Raw genomic sequence first — 22,315 nt, 5'->3', positions numbered from 1 at the left:
ACTCTTCCGGGAGACTACTACTATCAGATTTCAGCTTATGTGTTCTACTACCATGACTAATCAAGTGCCAGAAAGCTGTTTGATTTCTGTCATGAATGGTACCCAGTATTTCTTCCCACAGGTTTGTGTCCCATAAGATTTGTGCCTGCCTCTGGGCTTCCTTATATTTTGCCCAAGCTATATTAACGTCACTCGCAACGTTGCTTTTAATAGCTTTGATCAATTCGGTCCTAATTATTATGCAGGTTTTGTCGTCCGACTGGTAGGGGTTTTAGTGAAAAGCACTTACGGGAATCCATAATAAGATGGGGGGCAAAGTTTTGGTCAACCATCTCAGACATGGGAACAGCCAAATTATAGTCAAGTTGTGCATAGGTCGCCTCGTTTAAGATTATCGCTTCCCATTTAACATTTCTCCTGTTATTAATGACAATTAGGTCCCCTTTTTGTACTCTATACTGCAGGTCTGGGAGGGCCTGGCTTGCCTTGGAGGGAAAATAGTAAAGAAAAATGGTCACTTCCGTGTCATTCTAGCTCTTCCATATCAATGAGATTTGTCTAGGAATATCAGTCTTAGAATACACCGTTGATGTTTACCCTTTTAAAAGTGGGCTTAAATGAAGATCAGAAGATGTTCGACCATTACAGGCTCTAATGTAACAACATAATTATAGGTCTATCATTTGCAGAACCACTTTTGTCATCAATTTTACAAATGAACCTTTAATCTGAGGAATAGCTTGTGCTTGATCTTCTTTGAATGTGATGCCCTTCATGAGCGCTTATGGCTCAAATTTAACACTGAAATCCCCTCCCACAATAACAGCAACATTTTTGTCTAATCCTTGTAAACACTCTCGTAATGTCAACAAGACCGGGGACTCAGTAGACTGTGGACAACTACTACTATAAACATTATACAAAAGACGTTTCCGTCCCATTCCAGTATGAACGTTCCGGGCCTAAAATTACAGACACATTTATATTTAGCGGTTTCACCTAGCAGCCTAATGCAATATTAACCCACGTTGTTAATCACCCCCAGAGGGTCTGCCTGCCCATTAACTAACAGCAGGTACAAAGAAGGTCTTAAAGCCAACTTTGTAGATTAGTGTTAAGCCCCAAGTTTCCAGAAAAATGATAACATCTCCTTTATCAATGAAAGCCCCCCAATCTTCTTGCGGGAGCTTGTTCCTTAGGCCAGCTATATTCCACAACACTGTTAGTAGTGTATTGTATTTATCATTTGGTAACCGAAGAACCCCATCCGAGCTAGCAGAACCTAAAAGTGCCTCCCCTAGCTTTGTGCCTTGTGAACTGGGATCTTCACACGCAGACTCATACATAGTAGTAAGGGGTGGACAGCTCAGAGATTGTATCGGATAGAATTGCATTTGGGCACAGAGAAAGGTAACTGGTTGCATACAATTGCTCCCCACTAGCATTAGGTGGAACCTCCAGCATAAACTTTCAAGGGCATTCAGTATCTTAAGTCAGTCAAGTGGTGATAGTGTTCTAGTAGAGTTTAATTGGATTTTGGAGTTGGCTGGAGGGAGTTTGTATGGTCTATATTCACTAGATTGTTTGGCAGCTCAACTGTAGTCAGGGTGAGCTCTAAATTGTCATATCCAAGGCTACTACATTCTGACCTTTCCGCACTGATGATGGCATCTCGGATAAGTGGACGACAGCCCGGTTGTCGCAAATCCAATGTATTGCCTAGTTCTTAAGGGATTCTTCAGTCTCTATAGATTAAGGGTGGGACAGCCCAGGAATGTTCGTCATCGTGATGTAACCTAGAGTAACATATTTACTCCTAACTGAGTGTGCACTATGTCCTGCTACTTTGCGAAGAAGCGCCTTGTGGGTATGAGTCATGTTATTTAAGTTTTCCCTTGTGGGCAGGAGCTGGTTAGAAAAAGTGCCAGTATTTGATTCTTTTGGACTTTCAACCCTTCCTTTCTTTAGCCTAGAATGGGTGCTCTCTGAGAATCAGAATAGTGAGTTTGTGGAGGATACTTGGGCCGGGGATAAAGAACCGTAAGGGGTTGCAGAATGCAATCAGGGGGCAAAGAATGCTGGAGACCTGCTAGAAGTGAGTAACAGGTTAACTGTAGAAGTCAGTGAAGTAACCCAAGATTTTAAGATACCCAATTCCTCTTTCAAGGATTGTACAAGAGAGTAAAGACAGACCTCATTTGAAGTAAGACTACCAGACACTGCTATTTGTACAACATTCTATATTATATGTGACATTGTCAGGGTTGCTGACAATTTTATACTCCTCTTGCAGCTCACACAAAGGGGCAAAGAGATTACTACACAAAACAATTTTGGGGTGCAGATCTGCAGTAATAGTGTCTGGTGAGGTATACGGAACTGGGAGGGCAGTGATAGATGGTTGGCATTGCACAACCTGTGTTACACTAGGAAGATCGTGTCCCTGTGGCCTGGACTTCAGGAACATCCCTGGAATTCTTCAGCAGTATTCTGCTTCACTATCCGTGGGGGAACTCGGTCCTCTTGAGGGAGCGTCAGTAGGCTTCGGAACCAGGATCTGTTCACATTTCTCCAAGAGGTTATCAATTCTATTGAGTAAAGAGTTGTCCCCTGCGGATGAACATGATCTCTTAGGTTTTTTGCCATCCCCACACACCCTGCACACCCCTTTGTAGCCTTCCGTTTGACCATAGCGACTATCAGAACAAAGCAAAAAGAAAGTCCGTGACATCACATCACATGGATTGCAGTTGGTTGGATAAAACAAGTCTTATGGTCAGGTTAAGACTATAATACAGGAGCCAAACTAAACAATCACTGGTACCTTGACATAGAAGATGTTGGAGGGTGGCCCAGCCCGGTCTGCTCCGGTCACTGTCCCGAACTGTAGGAGTAGGGGCAACGCTTTGTAACACAGGTGGAACCAGCCCCCAATAAGCTGGTGGTGCATTCTGGTACAAAGACTCCTGGGGCTTGAAGTCCCCGCAAGCAGCGACAATGGCGGTGTCCCCTGGGCTGAAGCTGATTCGGCAATGCAGATGTGGAATGCTGCAAGGATCGTCTATGGTGCTCCTCAAGTAGTGCATTGTCTTTTCTATGGGGTGATGCAAAGGGCATCCGCAAGGCTGATGGCACTAGCTGTTTGGAGTGAGTAGGAAGTAGCAAGCAGGGGCTCCTGCAATGCGGCCTACGACAAGCAGGGCAGGCACCGAGTACAGGGAAGCACGGGAGGAGACTGCTCCAGTAGTAGTCATAGCAGCGTTGATCCGGCCACTGGTCCAGACAGGAGATGTCCCCCAATGTGGGCGCCGAATGCCAGCCAGAGTATGACAGGCCTCATCTCCACTGCTGTCTTGGGCCTCAAGGACCCATTGGTGTGCGGGATGTAGTCAATTAGGGTGGAGTGTTACTCCGTGTGCTGTGGCTCTGCCACGGGAGCGGGAAGGTGGCACCAGGGGGAGAGGGTTGAAGCACTTGTGTGGGGTACGTGTTAATGCTGTGAGGATCTTAGCATGTAAATCTAAAAATGATGTCTTACTCCAACCAGTAATTCTTCAATTGGCATATCACAAGTGGTGTGAATACAGATGCTGGTCATTACAATGGAGTACTTTATTCTTGAAATGAGTTGAATGAAAACTACAAGTAAATGTGTGGATGATGTAAAGCATCTACAAAAGATCTGTAATTTTCTTTTTCAAAGCCATGAACATAAATTCTCTCCCTGCTTGTTTGCACTTTCTACTTTGTGCCACCTTGTACATCAAATTATTAGTACTTTTCTACATTGCACACATTGTATTTACAAAAGGGAAAATGTAATGTTTGGTAAGAACTGTGAATACCATTAAGGATTTTGAAGAGTATTTTTGAAACATTTTCTTTAATGATTTTATCTTTGCAACATAGAGCATAATATATTATGACCAGTACAAGTAGAGCACACAAATAAAAACAATGCATTTAAAGTCTGCAATTATTTAATTTCTCAACATATATTTAACCTCATCAACCTCAAAACTTTGCTATAAAGAGAGAAGCAAAGAGCAATATGAGAGTCTGGCTGCATTCTCAAGGATTCTATTGAGTAGTCAAAGACATTGCAATGCCACATCCACTTAGTTTAGAGAAACAGGTATGCAACTTTCAATCACATAATAGACTGGTTGCTCTGCTTTTCCTGATAGATAGCTCAAGTGCTTGGATGGAGTCTCCACATTGAGCAGCTTATTAACTTGAATAGTCATAGTTCTGTTCTGGTGGCAGACTACAATCCTGCTCACACTAGTACATCAAACAATGATTTGCCAGTGACAACGTATTATACTGCAGCTAGGAAAGCCTTGTCAAATACCAAGAAATAATGCGTCAAAGAAGCATGAGTTTATCGCCACGGCCATATGTGGAACTTTAATCTCTTGAAAATGAGTGCAAACTTACCTTTGGCAGCATAGGTGTATCTCTCTTTTTCTTTTTGTCTACATTAGGATCATCTAGCAAATCAGGCTCAAAGGTGTAGAGCTCGGTCAACTCATTCATTGTAAAATGCCGTTCAATCTGCTGCTGATCCACTACCCGAAAGGATAAAGATTGTTTGGCTATCTGACGATCATAGATTTTCTCTTCCATGGTTCCCTGCATAACCAAAGACACAATTCCATCAAATGAAGGTCCAAAAATGAACCTTTTGCTTGGTGTAATAAAGCCAAACAACTAAATGTACTAGCCTCTGCAAACATTTAAGTGGTCTGTAAAGACACAGAACAAGTACTGTGCTAGATGCAATAGACAACGATGCTATAGCACAGATGGCCATATAAATAATTTGGTGACATAGCATTAAAGAAAAAAGTCACTTATTTGCGGTCTTATTTCATGAACACCAGATCATGATTGTTACATTCACCAGGAACACAATTATGTGCATTATGGAAATATAGAAGAAAAAAACATCAAAAAGTATCAACATCATGAACTGCGTCATTTAGTGAACATCAAATTTCCTTCTCCAAGATCTGCAAGTAAGCTACTCGTAATTCACATTTCTAAAACAATTAGCTGTTGCAGTTCATCAAATGTAATGTAGAGGCCAGGGATATATCAATCTAGACCAGTGCAACTTGCACATACCTTTCACTTGCAATTCTCATTAAGTTGGAAACACACAAAGTACAACATTATGCAGATGCTAAGGTAAAATACATTTGCATTTCTGGTTAAGTTTTTTACCCCAGTCTCGGGCTCTCCTAATAACAAGGTGGGCATATAACATAGATGAGTGGCTTTATCAGAAAATGCTTGCAGTTTAACCAAAAACGGGCAAAGCAGGTCGCAAGGTCACAGGCCCACTTGTGTTTGAGGGATATGCAGCTAAACTACCTACACTGTTTGAGTGATCACAAATTCCTATTGTAGGAAATAAACTGCACAGCTCATAGCAGATGTAACAAATAAACTTTATAGGTGACATACACCTGTGCGTCACAAACAGAAGACAGAAGGATTTAAATAAAGATATCATTCAAAATACAAGAGCACTAAAAGTCCAAATTATGAAGCATCTTCTGAACGGCAGAGAAAGAAGGCCATTAAAAGAGTGTAGAAGTCACATTTATTAACAGTGATGACCAAACAGCCCTTTGGAATAAACTATAGGGACTTCTTTTAAACACCATTGTGGACAGTGACGGGCTCCGATGAGCACAGGGTTTAACTTACTCATGACAATGTTAGGGAGTAGAAAGTAAGGCATACAAAATTGGCAAAGTCAGAAAGGTATAGTGTTGGAGAGTAGGGTCTGCTTTCTATGTTCACCCCCACTTTTTGCTTTTGCTTTACTGGTTTTCGACTTCGATGTGGCTGTGGGCCTGCTAATCAGACCCACAGCCCTGCTGTTCTCTCTCTAATTAATACTATGTACTTTAGGTGCATAACCCAATTGGATAGGATCACCTTATTGGCCCCTGTACAGTGTACCTTGGGTACCCAGGGCATAGGTGTACCCTAGGCCTACCAGGGGATGCAGCATGTATTATGCTACCCCTGGCCTGGCCTTCCATTATGACACAACTGGCTGATCACTCAGCTGGGGCAAGGTTGTGTAATTACCCCTTGCTTAGGTGTAGTATTCCTATACCTACCTTATATATAGACACATGTGTACCTATCAGCCACTCCTATGGCAGGCCTTAACAATCCTGGAGGCAGAGTGCTTGGTAACATGTGAGATAGTGCTCTAGCATGAGCTGAGCCTGTCTGCAGCTTTCGGAACTATGTCCTTATAGCTGTTTATGATATAGTTACCATATACTCTTAAAGTGCCTTATAATCTTAAACGGTTATGGTAACTATGGTTTGGCTTTATCAAAACATGTCGTGTAAGGTGTCTAACACTTTGGAATAATACCCCCATCCCATTTCTGGGGATGAGGATATTATCCCTCCCTTCTAGAGGGAGAAGACATGTTGAAACCTACTTACCCGGTTAAAGTTAACCAGAGCCCCAGCATCACAAAATGGATGCTGCTGCCACGACACACGTCAGACCTCCTGCTGCTGGGAGTGATCCCGGCACGGGAGGCTTGGACAATAGGTTTCCTGCCTTGGGAGGTGCGAGCACCACCCCAGACAGGCCTTAGTGTATTGGGGCAGGGAGGGATGAAAGAAACTAGACACTGCCTGGGGCACACAAGGTGTCCCATGCATAGTCCAGTTCAAACCGGTGCTGGGGCACTCCAGCCCCAGTCCTGGCGCGAAACTGGACAAAGGGAAGGGGGTGTAACCACCCCCCTCCCAGGTCCCACCCATAAGGCGTGACCTAGCAGGCAACCCAGCCCCCCAGATTAGTATAAGTGTGGTAGCTGGGCCCCAGGAGATTAGATTATCCTGAACCTGCAACTTGAACAGAAACTCTGGACCTTCCACATTCGACGAAAGAAGAAGACTGAAGAATCTCCCTTGTGGCCAAGGAGTGGTCACCCTGTGCGAACAGGCACCATCAAGAGACTTACCCTTTGCTGAAGTTCTACGAGGGACCGACTACAGAGCCTAACCAGAGCCTTGACTTCCAGACTTCTCCGGCCCTGATCCACATCCACAGCCGAGCTGAGATCCGTGGAGGAGACGAGAGACGTGGGACCGGCTACCTGGGAAAAGTGGCGAGTATCTTCCAGCGCAGCTTCTGAGCCACCCTCGAGGTTGTGCACCGGGGATTGAGAAGCCCCAACCCCATGCACCATCTGCACCGAAGATCAGCCCCTCACACTCCACGAGTCCTGCATGGGGCCCTTCTGCATTTTCCTGCTTGCCGCGTCTGTCCGGTTGCTTGCCCGTTGGCTAGTAACCTTTGCGACGACACACCTTCAATTTTCCACTGCTGGTTTGGCTCCTCCAGAGTGGCTCCTGCTCCTCTGTAAAAGAGAAGCACCCCAGACCTTCCTGGTCTGCACCAGAAGCAAGTCCTCCATTCTTCTTGGGTTCCGCTTGCCAAGGCTTGGTGAGTCCTAGTTCGACTTAGACGCCGCCGACAGCACGAGCCTTCGTGGGACAGCTCACCTCCTGGTCCTGGTCGTCCTCGACGTCAACTGGTACCCGTGGCTGCTGCGACAAGCTTCACCTCTTCACCTGCAATCTCCCGACATCGCCTGGTTCCTTCCTGGTTCCACGTGGTCACTGGCTAGTGACCCAGACTCTGTCCCTTCTGCTTGCAGGTATCCTTCCTTCTTGATCCCGGCCTTGGGATCCACCGGACACTCTTCACTGACTGCCTGTCAGCATCTTTCCTTCAGGCATCCATAGGAGTCGACGACAAAACCCGACGCGAGTTCACACCTATGCACCCGCAGCCCGTGGGCTAGGTAACTTGGGTACTCCGGTGCTCATCAGGGTATTGACTATCCTAGTGTCTAGTTCTCAAGTCTCGACTTCCTAGCTACTCCAGAAGTGTCCTAAATCTTATTAATTCTAAACTGTAATATTTCTATCGATTATACGCATTACGCGTGAGTGTTTCCACTCTGCACCTGAATCCCGTGGGCCTCCCACTTCCTAACCTTGGGTAGTATAGTGCAGCCCCAGCGATTCCCTAGGCCTAGGCCTATCCTATTTCCGTGACAGTGGTCCTTATACCACTTACTTAGTATATGGTTTGCGTGGCCCCTAGGGCCTAACTGTATTACTTACCTGTGTGACTTAATGTATGCTTGAATAAGACTGTGTTGCACTCACCTCGAATCTCATAAAGAGTGCTGAGGGTTTGACTAGAATAAATACACTTTATTTTATATATATATCTGTTGTGGTGTCCTTTCATTTGGTATTCAAGGGATTACATATGGTATAACAGCTGGCTTCACATGCCATTCAGAGTTTAGCCTAAGACTGCTCTTGTCCATGCTACCACTAGGATAGCTGGTCTATAAGGTTGACTTTACAACCAATCACCATAAGGGTTGTTTGGACTGATACAAGGTGTACACTAGAACTAGTGACATCATACATCAGGCCAACTTCTCACATTGGTGAGCAGCGGTTGGGATCTGAGCTTGCTGTTGTAATACCATTGTAATCTTGAGATACTAAATTGAAAGATCACACAGATATTGTTTAGGTACATATAACATAGATTATAAATACTTATGTCCTACTGGACTTAGTTGTTGTAGGTTGAAGGGCGTAGCACACCCTGACTACAACTACTAGAGAGGTTTAGTAGATACAACTGGGATACTGCAGAGTTCGTTGCTACTTACTTCCCGAGGACGCTGCGGACTGATTCAACTTCTCGCGGCCCCCGCTTCGCGGGCGCCGCTTGTGGGCTGGTTCTTCACTTCTGCCGCTGATAAACGCGGGGACGCTTTTGGGGTCGCTCTTGCCTGATTTGTGAGGACGCTTTGCTGATACCTGAGGGACCCACCGGGGAGGCTGATCGCACGGGACTGCGAGGACCAGGGTGCATACTGCCAACTCTTCCTGCACACCTGATTCCTCTTCCCGGCCCCGCCTCCACTGATTGATTCCCCGCTTTCCCATAAAGTGCTGGGATACTGCAGAGTTCGTTGCTACTTACTTCCCGAGGACGCTGCGGACTGATTCAACTTCTCGCGGCCCCCGCTTCGCGGGAGCCGCTCGTGGGCTGGTTGCTCACTTCTGCCGCTGATAAACGCGGGGACGCTTTTGGGGTCGCTCTTGCCTGATTTGTGAGGACGCTTTGCTGATACCTGAGGGACCCACCGGGGAGGCTGATCGCACGGGACTGCGAGGACCAGGGTGCATACTGCCAACTCTTCCTGCACACCTGATTCCTTTTCCCGGCCCCGCCTACACTGATTGATTCCCCGCTTTCCCATAAAGTGCTGGGATACTGCAGAGTTCGTTGCTACTTACTTCCCGAGGACGCTGCGGACTGATTCAACTTCTCGCGGCCCCCGCTTCGCGGGAGCCGCTCGTGGGCTGGTTGCTCACCTCTGCCGCTAATAAACGCGGGGACGCTTTTGGGGTCGCTCTTGCCTGATTTGTGAGGACGCTTTGCTGATACCTGAGGGACCCACCGGGGAGGCTGATCGCACGGGACTGCGAGGACCAGGGTGCATACTGCCAACTCTTCCTGCACACCTGATTCCTCTTCCCGGCCCCGCCTCCACCGATTGATTCCCCGCTTTCCCATAAAGTGCTGGGATACTGCAGAGTTCGTTGCTACTTACTTCCCGAGGACGCTGCGGACTGATTCAACTTCTCGCGGCCCCCGCTTCGCGGGAGCCGCTCGTGGGCTGGTTGCTCACTTCTGCCGCTGATAAACCTGGGGACGCTTTTGGGGTCGCTCTTGCCTGATTTGTGAGGACGCTTTGCTGATACCTGAGGGACCCACCGGGGAGGCTGATCGCACGGGACTGCGAGGACCAGGGTGCATACTGCCAACTCTTCCTGCACACCTGATTCCTCTTCCCGGCCCCGCCTACACTGATTGATTCCCCGCTTTCCCATAAAGTGCTGGGATACTGCAGAGTTCGTTGCTACTTACTTCCCGAGGACGCTGCGGACTGATTCAACTTCTCGCGGCCCCCGCTTCGCGGGAGCCGCTCGTGGGCTGGTTGCTCACTTCTGCCGCTGATAAACGCGGGGACGCTTTTGGGGTCGCTCTTGCCTGATTTGTGAGGACGCTTTGCTGATACCTGAGGGACCCACCGGGGAGGCTGATCGCACGGGACTGCGAGGACCAGGGTGCATACTGCCAACTCTTCCTGCACACCTGATTCCTCTTCCCGGCCCCGCCTCCACTGATTGATTCCCCGCTTTCCCATAAAGTGCTGGGATACTGCAGAGTTCGTTGCTACTTACTTCCCGAGGACGCTGCGGACTGATTCAACTTCTCGCGGCCCCCGCTTCGCGGGAGCCGCTCGTGGGCTGGTTGCTCACTTCTGCCGCTGATAAACCCGGGGACGCTTTTGGGGTCGCTCTTGCCTGATTTGTGAGGACGCTTTGCTGATACCTGAGGGACCCACCGGGGAGGCTGATCGCACGGGACTGCGAGGACCAGGGTGCATACTGCCAACTCTTCCTGCACACCTGATTCCTCTTCCCGGCCCCGCCCCGCCTCCACTGATTGATTCCCTGCTTTCCCATAAAGTGCTGGGATACTGCAGAGTTCGTTGCTACTTACTCCCCGAGGACGCTGCGGACTGATTCAACTTCTCGCAGCCCCCGCTTCGCGGGGGCCGCTCGTGGGCTGGTTGCTCACTTCTGCCGCTGATAAACCCGGGGACGCTTTTGGGGTCGCTCTTGCCTGATTTGTGAGGACGCTTTGCTGATACCTGAGGGACCCACCGGGGAGGCTGATCGCACGGGACTGCGAGGACCAGGGTGCATACTGCCAACTCTTCCTGCACACCTGATTCCTCTTCCCGGCCCCGCCTCCACTGATTGATTCCCTGCTTTCCCATAAAGTGCTGGGATACTGCAGAGTTCGTTGCTACTTACTCCCCGAGGACGCTGCGGACTGATTCAACTTCTCGCGGCCCCCGCTTCGCGGGGGCCGCTCGTGGGCTGGTTGCTCACTTCTGCCGCTGATAAACCCGGGGACGCTTTTGGGGTCGCTCTTGCCTGATTTGTGAGGACGCTTTGCTGATACCTGAGGGACCCACCGGGGAGGCTGATCGCACGGGACTGCGAGGACCAGGGTGCATACTGCCAACTCTTCCTACACACCTGATTCCTCTTCCCGGCCCCGCCTCCACTGATTGATTCCCCGCTTTCCCATAAAGTGCTGGGATACTGCAGAGTTTGTTGCTACTTACTTCCCGAGGACGCTGCGGACTGATTCAACTTCTCGCGGCCCCCGCTTCGCGGGAGCCGCTCGTGGGCTGGTTGCTCACTTCTGCCGCTGATAAACGCGGGGACGCTTTTGGGGTCGCTCTTGCCTGATTTGTGAGGACGCTTTGCTGATACCTGAGGGACCCACCGGGGAGGCTGATCGCACGGGACTGCGAGGACCAGGGTGCATACTGCCAACTCTTCCTGCACACCTGATTCCTCTTCCCGGCCCCGCCTCCTCCACGCCCTCCCACCTTCTAATATCTTCCCTGTCCCTACGCGCTAGCGGTACGCGCGCGGGGCGAAGACCGGGCAAAGAGCGGGCCGTTTGAGGCCGTTCGAGGACGGTCGAGATCGGTCTCGGGCAGTCACTCTGATATTACGCCCTCTTGTGCCTCCTGTCGTCTGTCTGTGGTCTGCCTTGATATTATGGCCATGAGGGAGACACGAAGCAAGACTCAGGGCGCTGCTGGGAATTCCCAATGCACCTTGGACGCGTACTTTGCCAAAGCTGGAACACTATTAATCGAGGACATTACCACGCTAGAACGACGTATCAACCAAGAAATCGAATGGGTAAGGAGATCTTCGTTGGGTCCTCTAGCCGCTGCAACATCCCCGACCCAGAGACTTGATGTTAGCCAACAAATGGACAGGAGTAAGGGTTTAGAGGAAACAACAGATTTGGCTAGATTGCCATCCCCCCTCTCACTCGGTACTCCCAATTCTGAATGTTCTATTTTATCACAGGCTGACCGTAGTATATTGTCTCTCCCCCTCCTCCAACCTAAGCCTCTACATTCTAAGACCAGTTTGAACACCCTAGCACATCGTAGGGAGGAAAATACTTTAGGGGCTACGTTTCCTGATCACAATGGGGCAGGGATGAGGGAAGGAGCCATCCCTAAGCATAGCAAGAAGCCCCAGACGTCTCGGGGGAACAAACGCAAAAACGCTAAATTACCAAATGCGCCACAGACCGAGAAACCTGAGTCCATTAATAAACCCCAAACAATACTACAAACTAAAGGGCCTTTGTCACCTAATCTCCTATCGAGTAAAGCAGATAACACTGGTCCAACCTTGGGGGAGGAGGATATTACACTTTTAGACATTCACAATCTGATGAGGCGTCTTCTTAGCCCTTTGGTAGCACGTTTGGGGAAAATTGAAACTTCCCTAAATCGCGTTGCTAGCGAATTAACCAAATTAGCAACTATTCGCGTAAAAGACGCTATTGCCCCAGTTACTGTGTCGGGTGGCACGTTAAATAAGTTACCCCCCTCAGCCTCTAATTTGAATCTTGCCACCATTCCCCCAAAACCTAATACCCTGCCGCTTCCACCCAAATCACCAGTTACTGATTTAGCACAAAATAGAACCCCAAAAAGAAATTTGCCTGTAGGCGGCACCAAGGGCCTGAATAAAAGCTCTAGTGGGGAATTAATGACCATCAACCTACCTCCCGAGGCTAGTCCATACACTGTAATTCTAGCAGGTATCCCTGCCTTAAAAGAACCAACCCAAGAGTCTGTTGAATCGCTCAAAAATAAGGTCATCAACTGGCTTACTATCAACAGACCACTCCCTGTTGGATTAAGTAGCCAGGTATTGATGGTAAGAAGAGTCCAATGGTTGGGTGGCCTAAAGAAATCAATACAGGGAGATTGTGTCTTGGTCAATTTTAGGGACCCTAGAACAGTCTCCCATATATGTAATTGGCCGTATCGTGACAGGGGAACCACAATCCAAGCTCTACCGTTATCTTTCTTTTATCCACCTCTAGCACAAGGGCAGGGAGAGGCTGATTGGGAACTTGTACGTAGTAGAGGTAGAAGGCGGAGCTTTGGGAAAAGGAGTATCCCGTACATGACTGACCTATCACACTGACTACTTCCCCACGCAGAACAGATTTGGGAGTTTAGAATGGGTGGATTGACTGACCTGGACAAGTAGTGAAGAGGAATGTGTTTCACCTGCTCTAACAAAGGAATTCATCCCTTCGAAGGTTGAGGCTAGGACCCTGGTTGACTACAATCCTTCATATCTAGATATCCCGCCGGCTGAGGTGGTGATCCCCATAGCTCCTGTCTCTGTAACGAGTACTCTTTCAATACTTGAGCTGGGTAATACCACAGATCCAGATGAACCCACTGGCGATACCAACCCCCCGCTTTTAAAAGTATTATCATGGAATGTGGCGGGCCTTGTCAACAAGTTGCATTGTCCAGAATGGAACACCTTCGTTAGGAGTAAGGACATCTGTATGTTCCAGGAAACCTGGGCTTGTGACGAGGTGACATATCCAGGATATGAAGCATTTACCATGTTAGCTAAATGGGGAGGAAAAGGTCGACCCTTTTATCCACCTCTAGCACAAGGGCAGGGAGAGGCTGATTGGGAACTTGTACGTAGTAGAGGTAGAAGGCGGAGCTTTGGGAAAAGGAGTATCCCGTACATGACTGACCTATCACACTGACTACTTCCCCACGCAGAACAGATTTGGGAGTTTAGAATGGGTGGATTGACTGACCTGGACAAGTAGTGAAGAGGAATGTGTTTCACCTGCTCTAACAAAGGAATTCATCCCTTCGAAGGTTGAGGCTAGGACCCTGGTTGACTACAATCCTTCATATCTAGATATCCCGCCGGCTGAGGTGGTGATCCCCATAGCTCCTGTCTCTGTAACGAGTACTCTTTCAATACTTGAGCTGGGTAATACCACAGATCCAGATGAACCCACTGGCGATACCAACCCCCCGCTTTTAAAAGTATTATCATGGAATGTGGCGGGCCTTGTCAACAAGTTGCATTGTCCAGAATGGAACACCTTCGTTAGGAGTAAGGACATCTGTATGTTCCAGGAAACCTGGGCTTGTGACGAGGTGACATATCCAGGATATGAAGCATTTACCATGTTAGCTAAATGGGGAGGAAAAGGTCGACCCTCGGATGGACTGGCAACATGGATAGCGGCAGATTTGGGCTGTAGTGCTGCCCTACATCCGCTTTCCACAGAGGATATCCTTGTGGTAGTACTAAACTGGCCCAACTCTAAAAGACTTATGTTGGTAAATGTTTATTCCCGCCCAGTAACTAACGGGCAGGAATCCCGTACTATAGAGGAACTCGCTTTAGTCCTAAGCGAAATCCCTGTGGGCACGCCCTACTTAATTGGTGGCGACTTTAATTGTCACTACGAGCCCCTCCTTGGCCTATCAGATGGTTTGGCCGACGAGGAGGATGCGCTCTGGTCTATACCCACTCTTGAGGCGCCAAGACCAAAAGCATGGACACCACTTGCGGTCCAAATCACGACACTAACTTTAAAATTTGGTTTACGGGCCTGTAACGGCAGGAAAAAGTCTGACATCCCTCCAAAACACACATACAGCAGGGGTGGGAGGGAATCTAAACTGGACTACATTCTTGTTCCCCTAGCATCCTGGTCTTCCATCAAAGATTTTAGGGTTTTGCCAGGTGTGGATAGTGATCACCGCGCTCTTGAAGCAGAATACATTATTCACGATTATGTGGCTACGAGGGAGCAGACCACGTCCCTTCGGACGGGTCTAACACTAACCAATAATAGACGGAGAGTGAGATGGGAAAGACTACTTTCAAACCCAGATAACCTTCCCAATCTTTACGCCCGGGCAATTCCTGTATTGACTAAGGCTCTAGAACTCTCTGACCAAGATGATTGTCCTGACAATTGGACGGAGTGGGGGACACTCCACACAGACCTAACCTTGGCATTATCAGACATCCTTTTTACAACACAGGAAGGACCGACCAAACGCTTACCCATTCCCACCTGGTACAACTCCGCATGCCGAAAGGCCAAATCGAGCCTTCTGGCTGCACTGAAAGAGGGCCATGGGACTGAGGTTATTAGGACCAGGCGTTCTGCATACAAACGCATGACGGGCTTTGCATAGACGGAATGGGAGCACAGTAGGTGGGAGAAACTAAAAATTAGTTTAGCAAAAGGAGATTCTCGCTTATTCTGGCGCCTTGTTAATACAGGGTCAGACACATTACCAGACGCAATTGAACCAAATATCTCAGCTACTGCTTGGCGGAATCATTTTAAATCCCTATACAGCACATCAAATATAATGGAGATGTCCAACCTTAATATCGAGGTAACCAAAGTCCACTCCTTTACACTAAAGGAGGTACACGAGGCGATAGATAGGCTAGCACTAGGCAAGGCGCCTGGTTTGGATGGTCTGCCTGGTGACTTATTTAAACACGAACCACTTATTTGGGCGCCATATTTGCTGTGCTTATTCAATTCCATTTTGGGTGGCATGGAGGTCCCGAATACTTGGCTGGGAGCAGAGATTGTCCCTATATTTAAAAAGGGATCACCTCTGCTCCCTTCCAACTATAGACCAATAAGCTTAATAGATGTCCCACAAAAGTTGTTTGGTAGACTGTTATTGAACCGTCTCCAAACCTGGATTGTAGAGAGGGACATATTGAGCCCATACCAGGCTGGGTTCAGAGAGGGCGTTTCTACAATAGACCAGATTTTCCGATTTAATTATTTATATTGGAAAGTTGTGACTGTGGGCAGAGGATCACTGTATACGGTCTTTGTTGACTTACGGGCAGCATTCGATCTGGTGCCCCGTGCCAAACTGTGGACAGTACTCAAAGATCTAGATGTCCCGGGTGACATTTTAATTATGCTGATGAGACTCCATCAGGGTAATTATGCTAAAGTTAGGTGTGGAAAGGGAGGCACTCTAACAGAGGATTTCCCCGTGAACGGGGGTCAGACAGGGCTGTGTGCTCGCACCGACCCTGTTCTGCCTCTTCGTGAATGGTGTCATAGACTTTCTGACAGGGCTAAGCTATATTGATGCCCCAGTGTTGAACGGCAGGAGGGTACCCGCAATTATGTTCGCGGACGATACCCTCCTGCTTTCAAAATCACCAATGGGACTTCAGAGAATCCTGGATGGATTCATCAACTTTTGTGAGCTTCGTGGTTTGGAGGTGAACGCGACTAAAACCAAGTTCATGACCTTCAACCCACCCCCTTCAACTCGCCCTAATCCCACAATTGGTAAAGAAAGTCTTGATCGGGTCTCCACCTTTGAATATCTAGGTGTCACCCTGAACCAATCCTTGACCTGGGACACGCATATCACCAGAGTAAATCTAAAACTTGCTCAACTTACTGGTGGTATAACCAGGATGATATCTTGGTCCACCTATAAGCCCTTAGGCCCACCTCTCCATATCTACAAAACTCAGGCTAGAGGGGCGGTGATTTACGGGGGTGAGATATGGGGCTATGCTGCGTGCCAGAAGTTGCAGATAACTGAGAACAACTTCATTAGAAAACTGACCGCCTTACCATCAAATACCCCGCTCTTCCCGTTGAGATTGGATCTCGGCCTAAGACCAATTATTGAAGAACTGGGACTTAGGCCTCTGATGTACTGGCGCAGAGTTTGGAGTTCCTTAGAGCTTTCTAGTTATAGAGCAGAACTAGAAGAAATCATGCGCTTTCCTAAGGTGCTGCAAATACCCTGGTTTAAATACATCAAGAACACTTTTAAAATGATGGGGAAGCCAGAGTTGTGGCTTGACCCGCGGAGCGCCTGCACAAGGATCTCTCGTAGGTCACTGGCGGACGCATACCGCGAGTACAAGTTACAGGCAGCAATTGAATCTCTTCGCCAAGACTCGTTGTCCATACATTTCATCGATCTCAAGGACCACTACTATCTGGAGCAGGTCCTTGATGATGTTGGCCCACAATTAACACGAAAACTTTATTTGCAGTGGCGCTATGGGACACTCCCGTTGAGGGCTCACACAGAACACTGGCTCAAAACCCAGAGTACACCTAATTGCCAGGTTTGCCCTCATACCCGAGAAGATGATTTGCACATGATTTTCTTCTGTCCTGCATATAATACGCCACGTAAATATTGGCTTGTTCCACTCCTCAGGAATCTAGGCTTTAAGGAACACCGTCCTGCATATAGAATCCTAAAATCTGATCTGTCTGCCCCCATTGTATGTGCTGTAGCCAAATTTTTAACTACAGCCTGGTTTATTCGTAATCGCCTCATGACTAGGTAAATCTACATTGCAAATATTTTTAGACTGGTTTTATGAGTCTATCACTCCATGTTAGATAATAACTCATCTATAAAATGTCTTTTTTACTGTGCATATTTTACTGTTTAATTGTTATTGTATTTATTGTATCTTTTATGGTCCACAGTGGCCGAAATAAAGACTTGATGATGATGGTACAACTAGTGTAGGTAGGTGCACACACCACACCCTCACTAGATCATGTCTCTGGGAGGAGATCAAGTAGATTCTCTCTCAGGAGGGGTAGGTCTTAGAAAGATCCCCTCTAGATAGAATACCGTAACTTTTCAGGAGATGAGACAAGTGTGTACCTCCAGAAAGTTAAAACAGGGTGCAAACCCTACCCTCATTCAGCTAGTAGAGATCCTAGAGGAGTATGATGCTCTTAGGGCATCCCAGGCTGGTACCCTAGGTACAGGTGAGGGTCCACCAGCTACAGATGAGTCAGATGGGACTTCAGATGAGGAGGTAGACAGCCAGGTCAAAGTAGGAAGACTTAGCCAGGCTAACTTAAGCTTACATGGGAGTCTGCATGGGGTCCCCCCCATTCAGACCCCCAAGTGGACTTAACGAACAAGTTACTTACCTTCGGTAACGATGTATCTGTAAGAAACATTAGTTAGTTAGATTCCTCACCTTAGAATATCCCCAGGCGTCAGACTGGATCCGGAAGATTTTTCGTCAGCAATACCCCTTGCGCGTCGCTAGGCGTCGTCTGCGGCTCCTCGTCCGTCGTCGGCGTCGTGCGCCGGGATGACGTCGGAGTACTTAGACGCCGCCCTCGCGCGCTGACGTCAGTTCTTGTACATAGCCTTCCGCGCCAGGAACGCAGAGCCATGCAAAGACCGACACTGGTGCCAAAAATAAAATCTAGGGGCCTGAAAGGACAACCTTAACCCTAGATGTCAGTTCGCAGAACGGGGAGGATGGGTGGGTCGGTGAGGAATCTAACTAACTAATGTTTCTTACAGATACATCGTTACCGAAGGTAAGTAACTTGTTCATCTGAAAGAAACACGTTAGTTAGATTCCTCACCTTAGAATAGATACCCAAGCAATACCATCCCCGGTGGTGGGTCTGCGAACCAAGATCACACCAGAAAGTCCTGGAGGACAGAACGGCCAAAGAAGCCATCCCTCCGGACTTGGCTGTCAAGGCAATAATGCCTGGCAAACGTGTGTAGCGAAGCCCACGTCGCCGCCTGACAGATGTCCTGCAAAGGGACTCCCCGTCCCAAGGCAGTAGTAGCCGCCGTGGCCCGAGTAGAATGGGCGCGCAGCCCAACAGGAGGGTCCTTTTTAGCCAAGGAATTGCAAATTTTGATACACAAAACAACCCACCGAGAGATGGTCCGTTTGTGCACAGCTTTCCCCTTCTTAGCGCCCACGTACCCAACAAAAAGCTGGTCGTCCACCCGGAACTGTTTTGTGCGGTCCAGATAAAAGGAGAGCGCACGTTTTGGGTCCAGACGGTGGAGCCTCTCTTCCTCTTTGGAAGGATGCGGAGGCGGAAAGAAGGTGGGCAAGGTGACAGACTGCCCAAGATGAAATGGAGTCACCACTTTCGGAAGAAAGGAAGGACGAGGCCGAAGGACAACCTTGTCCGGATGAACAGACAGAAAAGGAGGCTTTGAAGATAAAGCCTGGAGCTCACTCACCCGTCTAGCCGAGGTGATGGCTACCAGAAAAGCAGTCTTAAGAGTCAGAAGACGAAGAGGACAATTGTGAAGAGGCTCGAAGGGAGCGCACATCAGGAATGTCAAGACCAGATTCAAGTCCCACTGAGGCATTACAAAAGGGACAGGAGGGAACGTGTGAGTAATGCCTTTTAGAAAGCGTGTAACCACAGGGGACTTGAAAAGAGAAGGCTGATCAGGAAGCCGCAAGAAGGCGGAGATGGCAGCAAGATAACCTTTCAGGGTGCCCAGGGCAGAGCCCTGCCGGGCCAGAGAAAGAAGAAAGAGGAGAACCTCAGAAAGAGGGGCGGAAAGGGGATCCACAGCCTTTGCTGTGCACCATGCCACAAATTTGTTCCACCGGCAGGCGTATACCGACTTTGTGGAGGGACGCCTGGCTGCCAGAATGATATCACAGACTTCAGGAGGCAAGTCAAATGGCATCAACTGCCGCCGCTCAATCTCCACGCATGGAGGTGGAGGCTGGACAGGTTCGGTTGGAGGACCGTCCCCTGCTGCTGCGACAGAAGATCCTCCCGAAGGGGCAGACGAATCGGGGGATCGGTCAACATACTGAGTAGCTCGGGATACCAGTATCTTCGTGCCCAATCCGGAGCCACCAAGATGACTTGGGCCCGGTCGTGCCTGATCTTCTTCAGCACTCTGGGCAGAAGTGGTATAGGCGGAAAGGCGTACAACAGACCGCAACTCCACTCGTGACGAAAAGCGTCGCAGAGCGAGTGCCGCCTTGGAAATTCCAACGCGCAGAACTGCTGACATTGCGCGTTCTCTTCGGTGGCGAATAGATCTAACCAAGGCTCTCCCCACTGCTGAAAGAGACCTTGCGCCACTTCGGAGTTCAGACGCCATTCGTGATCCATCATGCACCGGCGGCTGAGTTCGTCTGCTCTGGCGTTCAGAGAGCCCGCCAGATGTTGAACCACTAGGGTGACGCCCTGGTGTTCCAGCCATGTCCAGAGGCGCAGAGCCTCCTGACAAAGGGTCCACGACCCCACCCCGCCCTGTTTGTTGCAATACCACATGGCGGTGGTGTTGTCCGTGAACACCTGCACGACACTTCCCCTGACAGAGGGAAGGAAGGCTTTCAGTGCAAGTCGGATCGCTCTCAACTCCAACAGGTTGATGTGGAGACGAGACTCCGCCGGAGACCAGAGGCCTCTGATCTCCGCCTCTCCCATATGGCCACCCCATCCCAGGAGGGACGCATCCGTCACTACGACATGCTCCGGTTGGGGAAGGGAGAGGCTCTTGCCCTTGACCCACTCGCGGTCCGTGAGCCACCACTGCAACTGTTGTGCAGTGCCCTCCGAGATCAAGACATGGTCGGACAGGTTGCCGTGATGCTGGGCCCACTGAAACTTCAGGTCCCACTGCAGAGCCCGCATGCGCCGCCTGGCGTGATGCACTAGTAGGATGCAGGAGGCCATCAGCCCCAGAAGCCGCAACACTAGCCTGACCGAAACCCAGGATAGAGGCCGAAAGATGGGAATCAGGGCCTGTATATCCCGGACCCGGAACTGCGCCGAATCGAGAACCGCTCCGATGAAGAGGAGCTTCTGAGAGGGACTCAGGTGTGACTTCGGCACGTTGATGGAAAACCCCAGCAAATGCAGGAGATCCGCCGTAGTCTGGAGGTGGGAGACGACTGCCTGGGGCGAGCCCGCCTTCAGCAACCAGTCGTCGAGATAGGGGAAGACTGGAACCCCTGATCTGCGCAGATGAGCTGCGACCACCGCCATCACTTTCGTGAACACCCGAGGGGCACTGGTGAGGCCGAAGGGGAGCACGGTAAACTGAAAGTGCTCGGGGCCCACCGTGAACCGCAGGTAACGCCGGTGGGCCGGCAGGACGGGGATATGGAAATATGCGTCCTGCAAGTCCAACGCTACCATCCAGTCTCCGGGGTCTAGGGCAGCTAGAACCTGAGCCAACGTTAGCATCTTGAACCTTTCCTTTCGGAGGAAGGCATTGACGTTCCGGAGGTCCAAGATAGGGCGTAGGCCCCCTTTGCCCTTCTTGGGAACCAGAAAGTAGTGGGAATAACAACCACGACCTACTTCTGGACTCGGAACGCGCTCGACGGCCCCCTTGGCCAAGAGGGCCGAAACTTCCTCGCGGAGAAGATTCAAATGATCCCCCGAGATACGGTGGTGCTGCGCCGGCATGGCTGGAGGGGTCGTCTCGAAGGGGAGGGAGTAGCCCCTTCGGACGATTTGCAGCACCCACCTGTCCGATGTAATGGACCGCCAGTGGAGCAGGTGATGGCGAACTCTGCCGCCCACTGGCGTGGTATGGGCCTGAAAGCTCGGACTAGGAGGGCTTTGAGGCGGATGCTGCCGGGGTGGAGGTGGGCTGACCACGTCGTCCTCCATTTCCGCCACGGCGGAAACCACGTCCGCGACCGCGCGCAGGTTGGTTCTGCGGCTGGTGGCTTTGCGTACGTGAGGAGGCGCCCCTTCCTTGGCCACGAAAGGGGCGAAAAGCGGAGGTGTGCGCCCGCGGAGCCGAGAGGCCCAAGGACTTGGCCGTAGCCCGGGAGTCCTTAAAGCGGTTCAGCGCACTGTCCGCCTTCTCACCAAACAGGCGAGTGCCATCAAAGGGCATGTCCATGAGGGTGGTCTGGACATCCCCGGAAAATGACGTGGACCGCATCCAGGCGTGGCGGCGGAGCGCCACCGTGGTGGAAATCGCCCTACCCAGCGAGTCCGTGGTGTCAAGCCCACATCGTATGGCGTGCCGTGCCGCATCCCTCCCATCGGCCAAAGCCTGGGTAAGACGTGTCTGGACCTCCTCCGGACACAGGGGCAGCACGTCCTCCACCGTATCCCACAGAGAATGGGAATAACGGTCCAAGAGACAGGCGGTGTTCAAAGACCGCAGGCCCAAACTAAGGGACGAGAACAGTTTCTTGCCAAACTGCTCGAGTCTCTTGGAATCCCGGTCCGGCGGAGCGGTCGGGAAGGAGGATTGGGAGGTAGAGGCCTGGATAACCAGACTCTCGGGGGTGGGGTGTTGGGACAGGAAACTGGGGTCGCCCGGAGCAGGGCGGTGGCGCCTGGCGACGTTCCTATCCACAGGAGGAACTGTGGAGGGCTTGGACCAGGTGCCCTGCAGAACGTCAGTGAGGGCCTCATTGAACAGCAGCAGAGGCTCAGTGGAGCTTGCTGCGGTTTGAAGCACCTCAG

The 22,315-nt window shown here is 49.9% G+C and overlaps 1 protein-coding gene across 2 annotated transcripts in view; it reads right to left on the bottom strand.

Moving 5' to 3' along the window:
* Positions 1 to 22,315, bottom strand: part of ATRX (ATRX chromatin remodeler) — a 1,501,634-nt gene that overhangs the window by 163,316 nt on the left and 1,316,003 nt on the right. For both annotated transcript variants that reach the window (XM_085608236.1, XM_085608237.1), the window contains exon 30: positions 4,441 to 4,635. In XM_085608236.1, coding sequence (XP_085464362.1) covers positions 4,441 to 4,635 — 195 coding nt within the window. The remainder of the gene's footprint in view (positions 1 to 4,440; positions 4,636 to 22,315) is intronic.

This window comes from Triturus cristatus, chromosome 5_2, assembly GCF_964204655.1.
Source record: "Triturus cristatus chromosome 5_2, aTriCri1.1, whole genome shotgun sequence".
Taxonomy (NCBI): Eukaryota; Metazoa; Chordata; class Amphibia; order Caudata; family Salamandridae; genus Triturus; species Triturus cristatus.
This window is presented reverse-complemented; position numbering and strand designations above follow the sequence as displayed.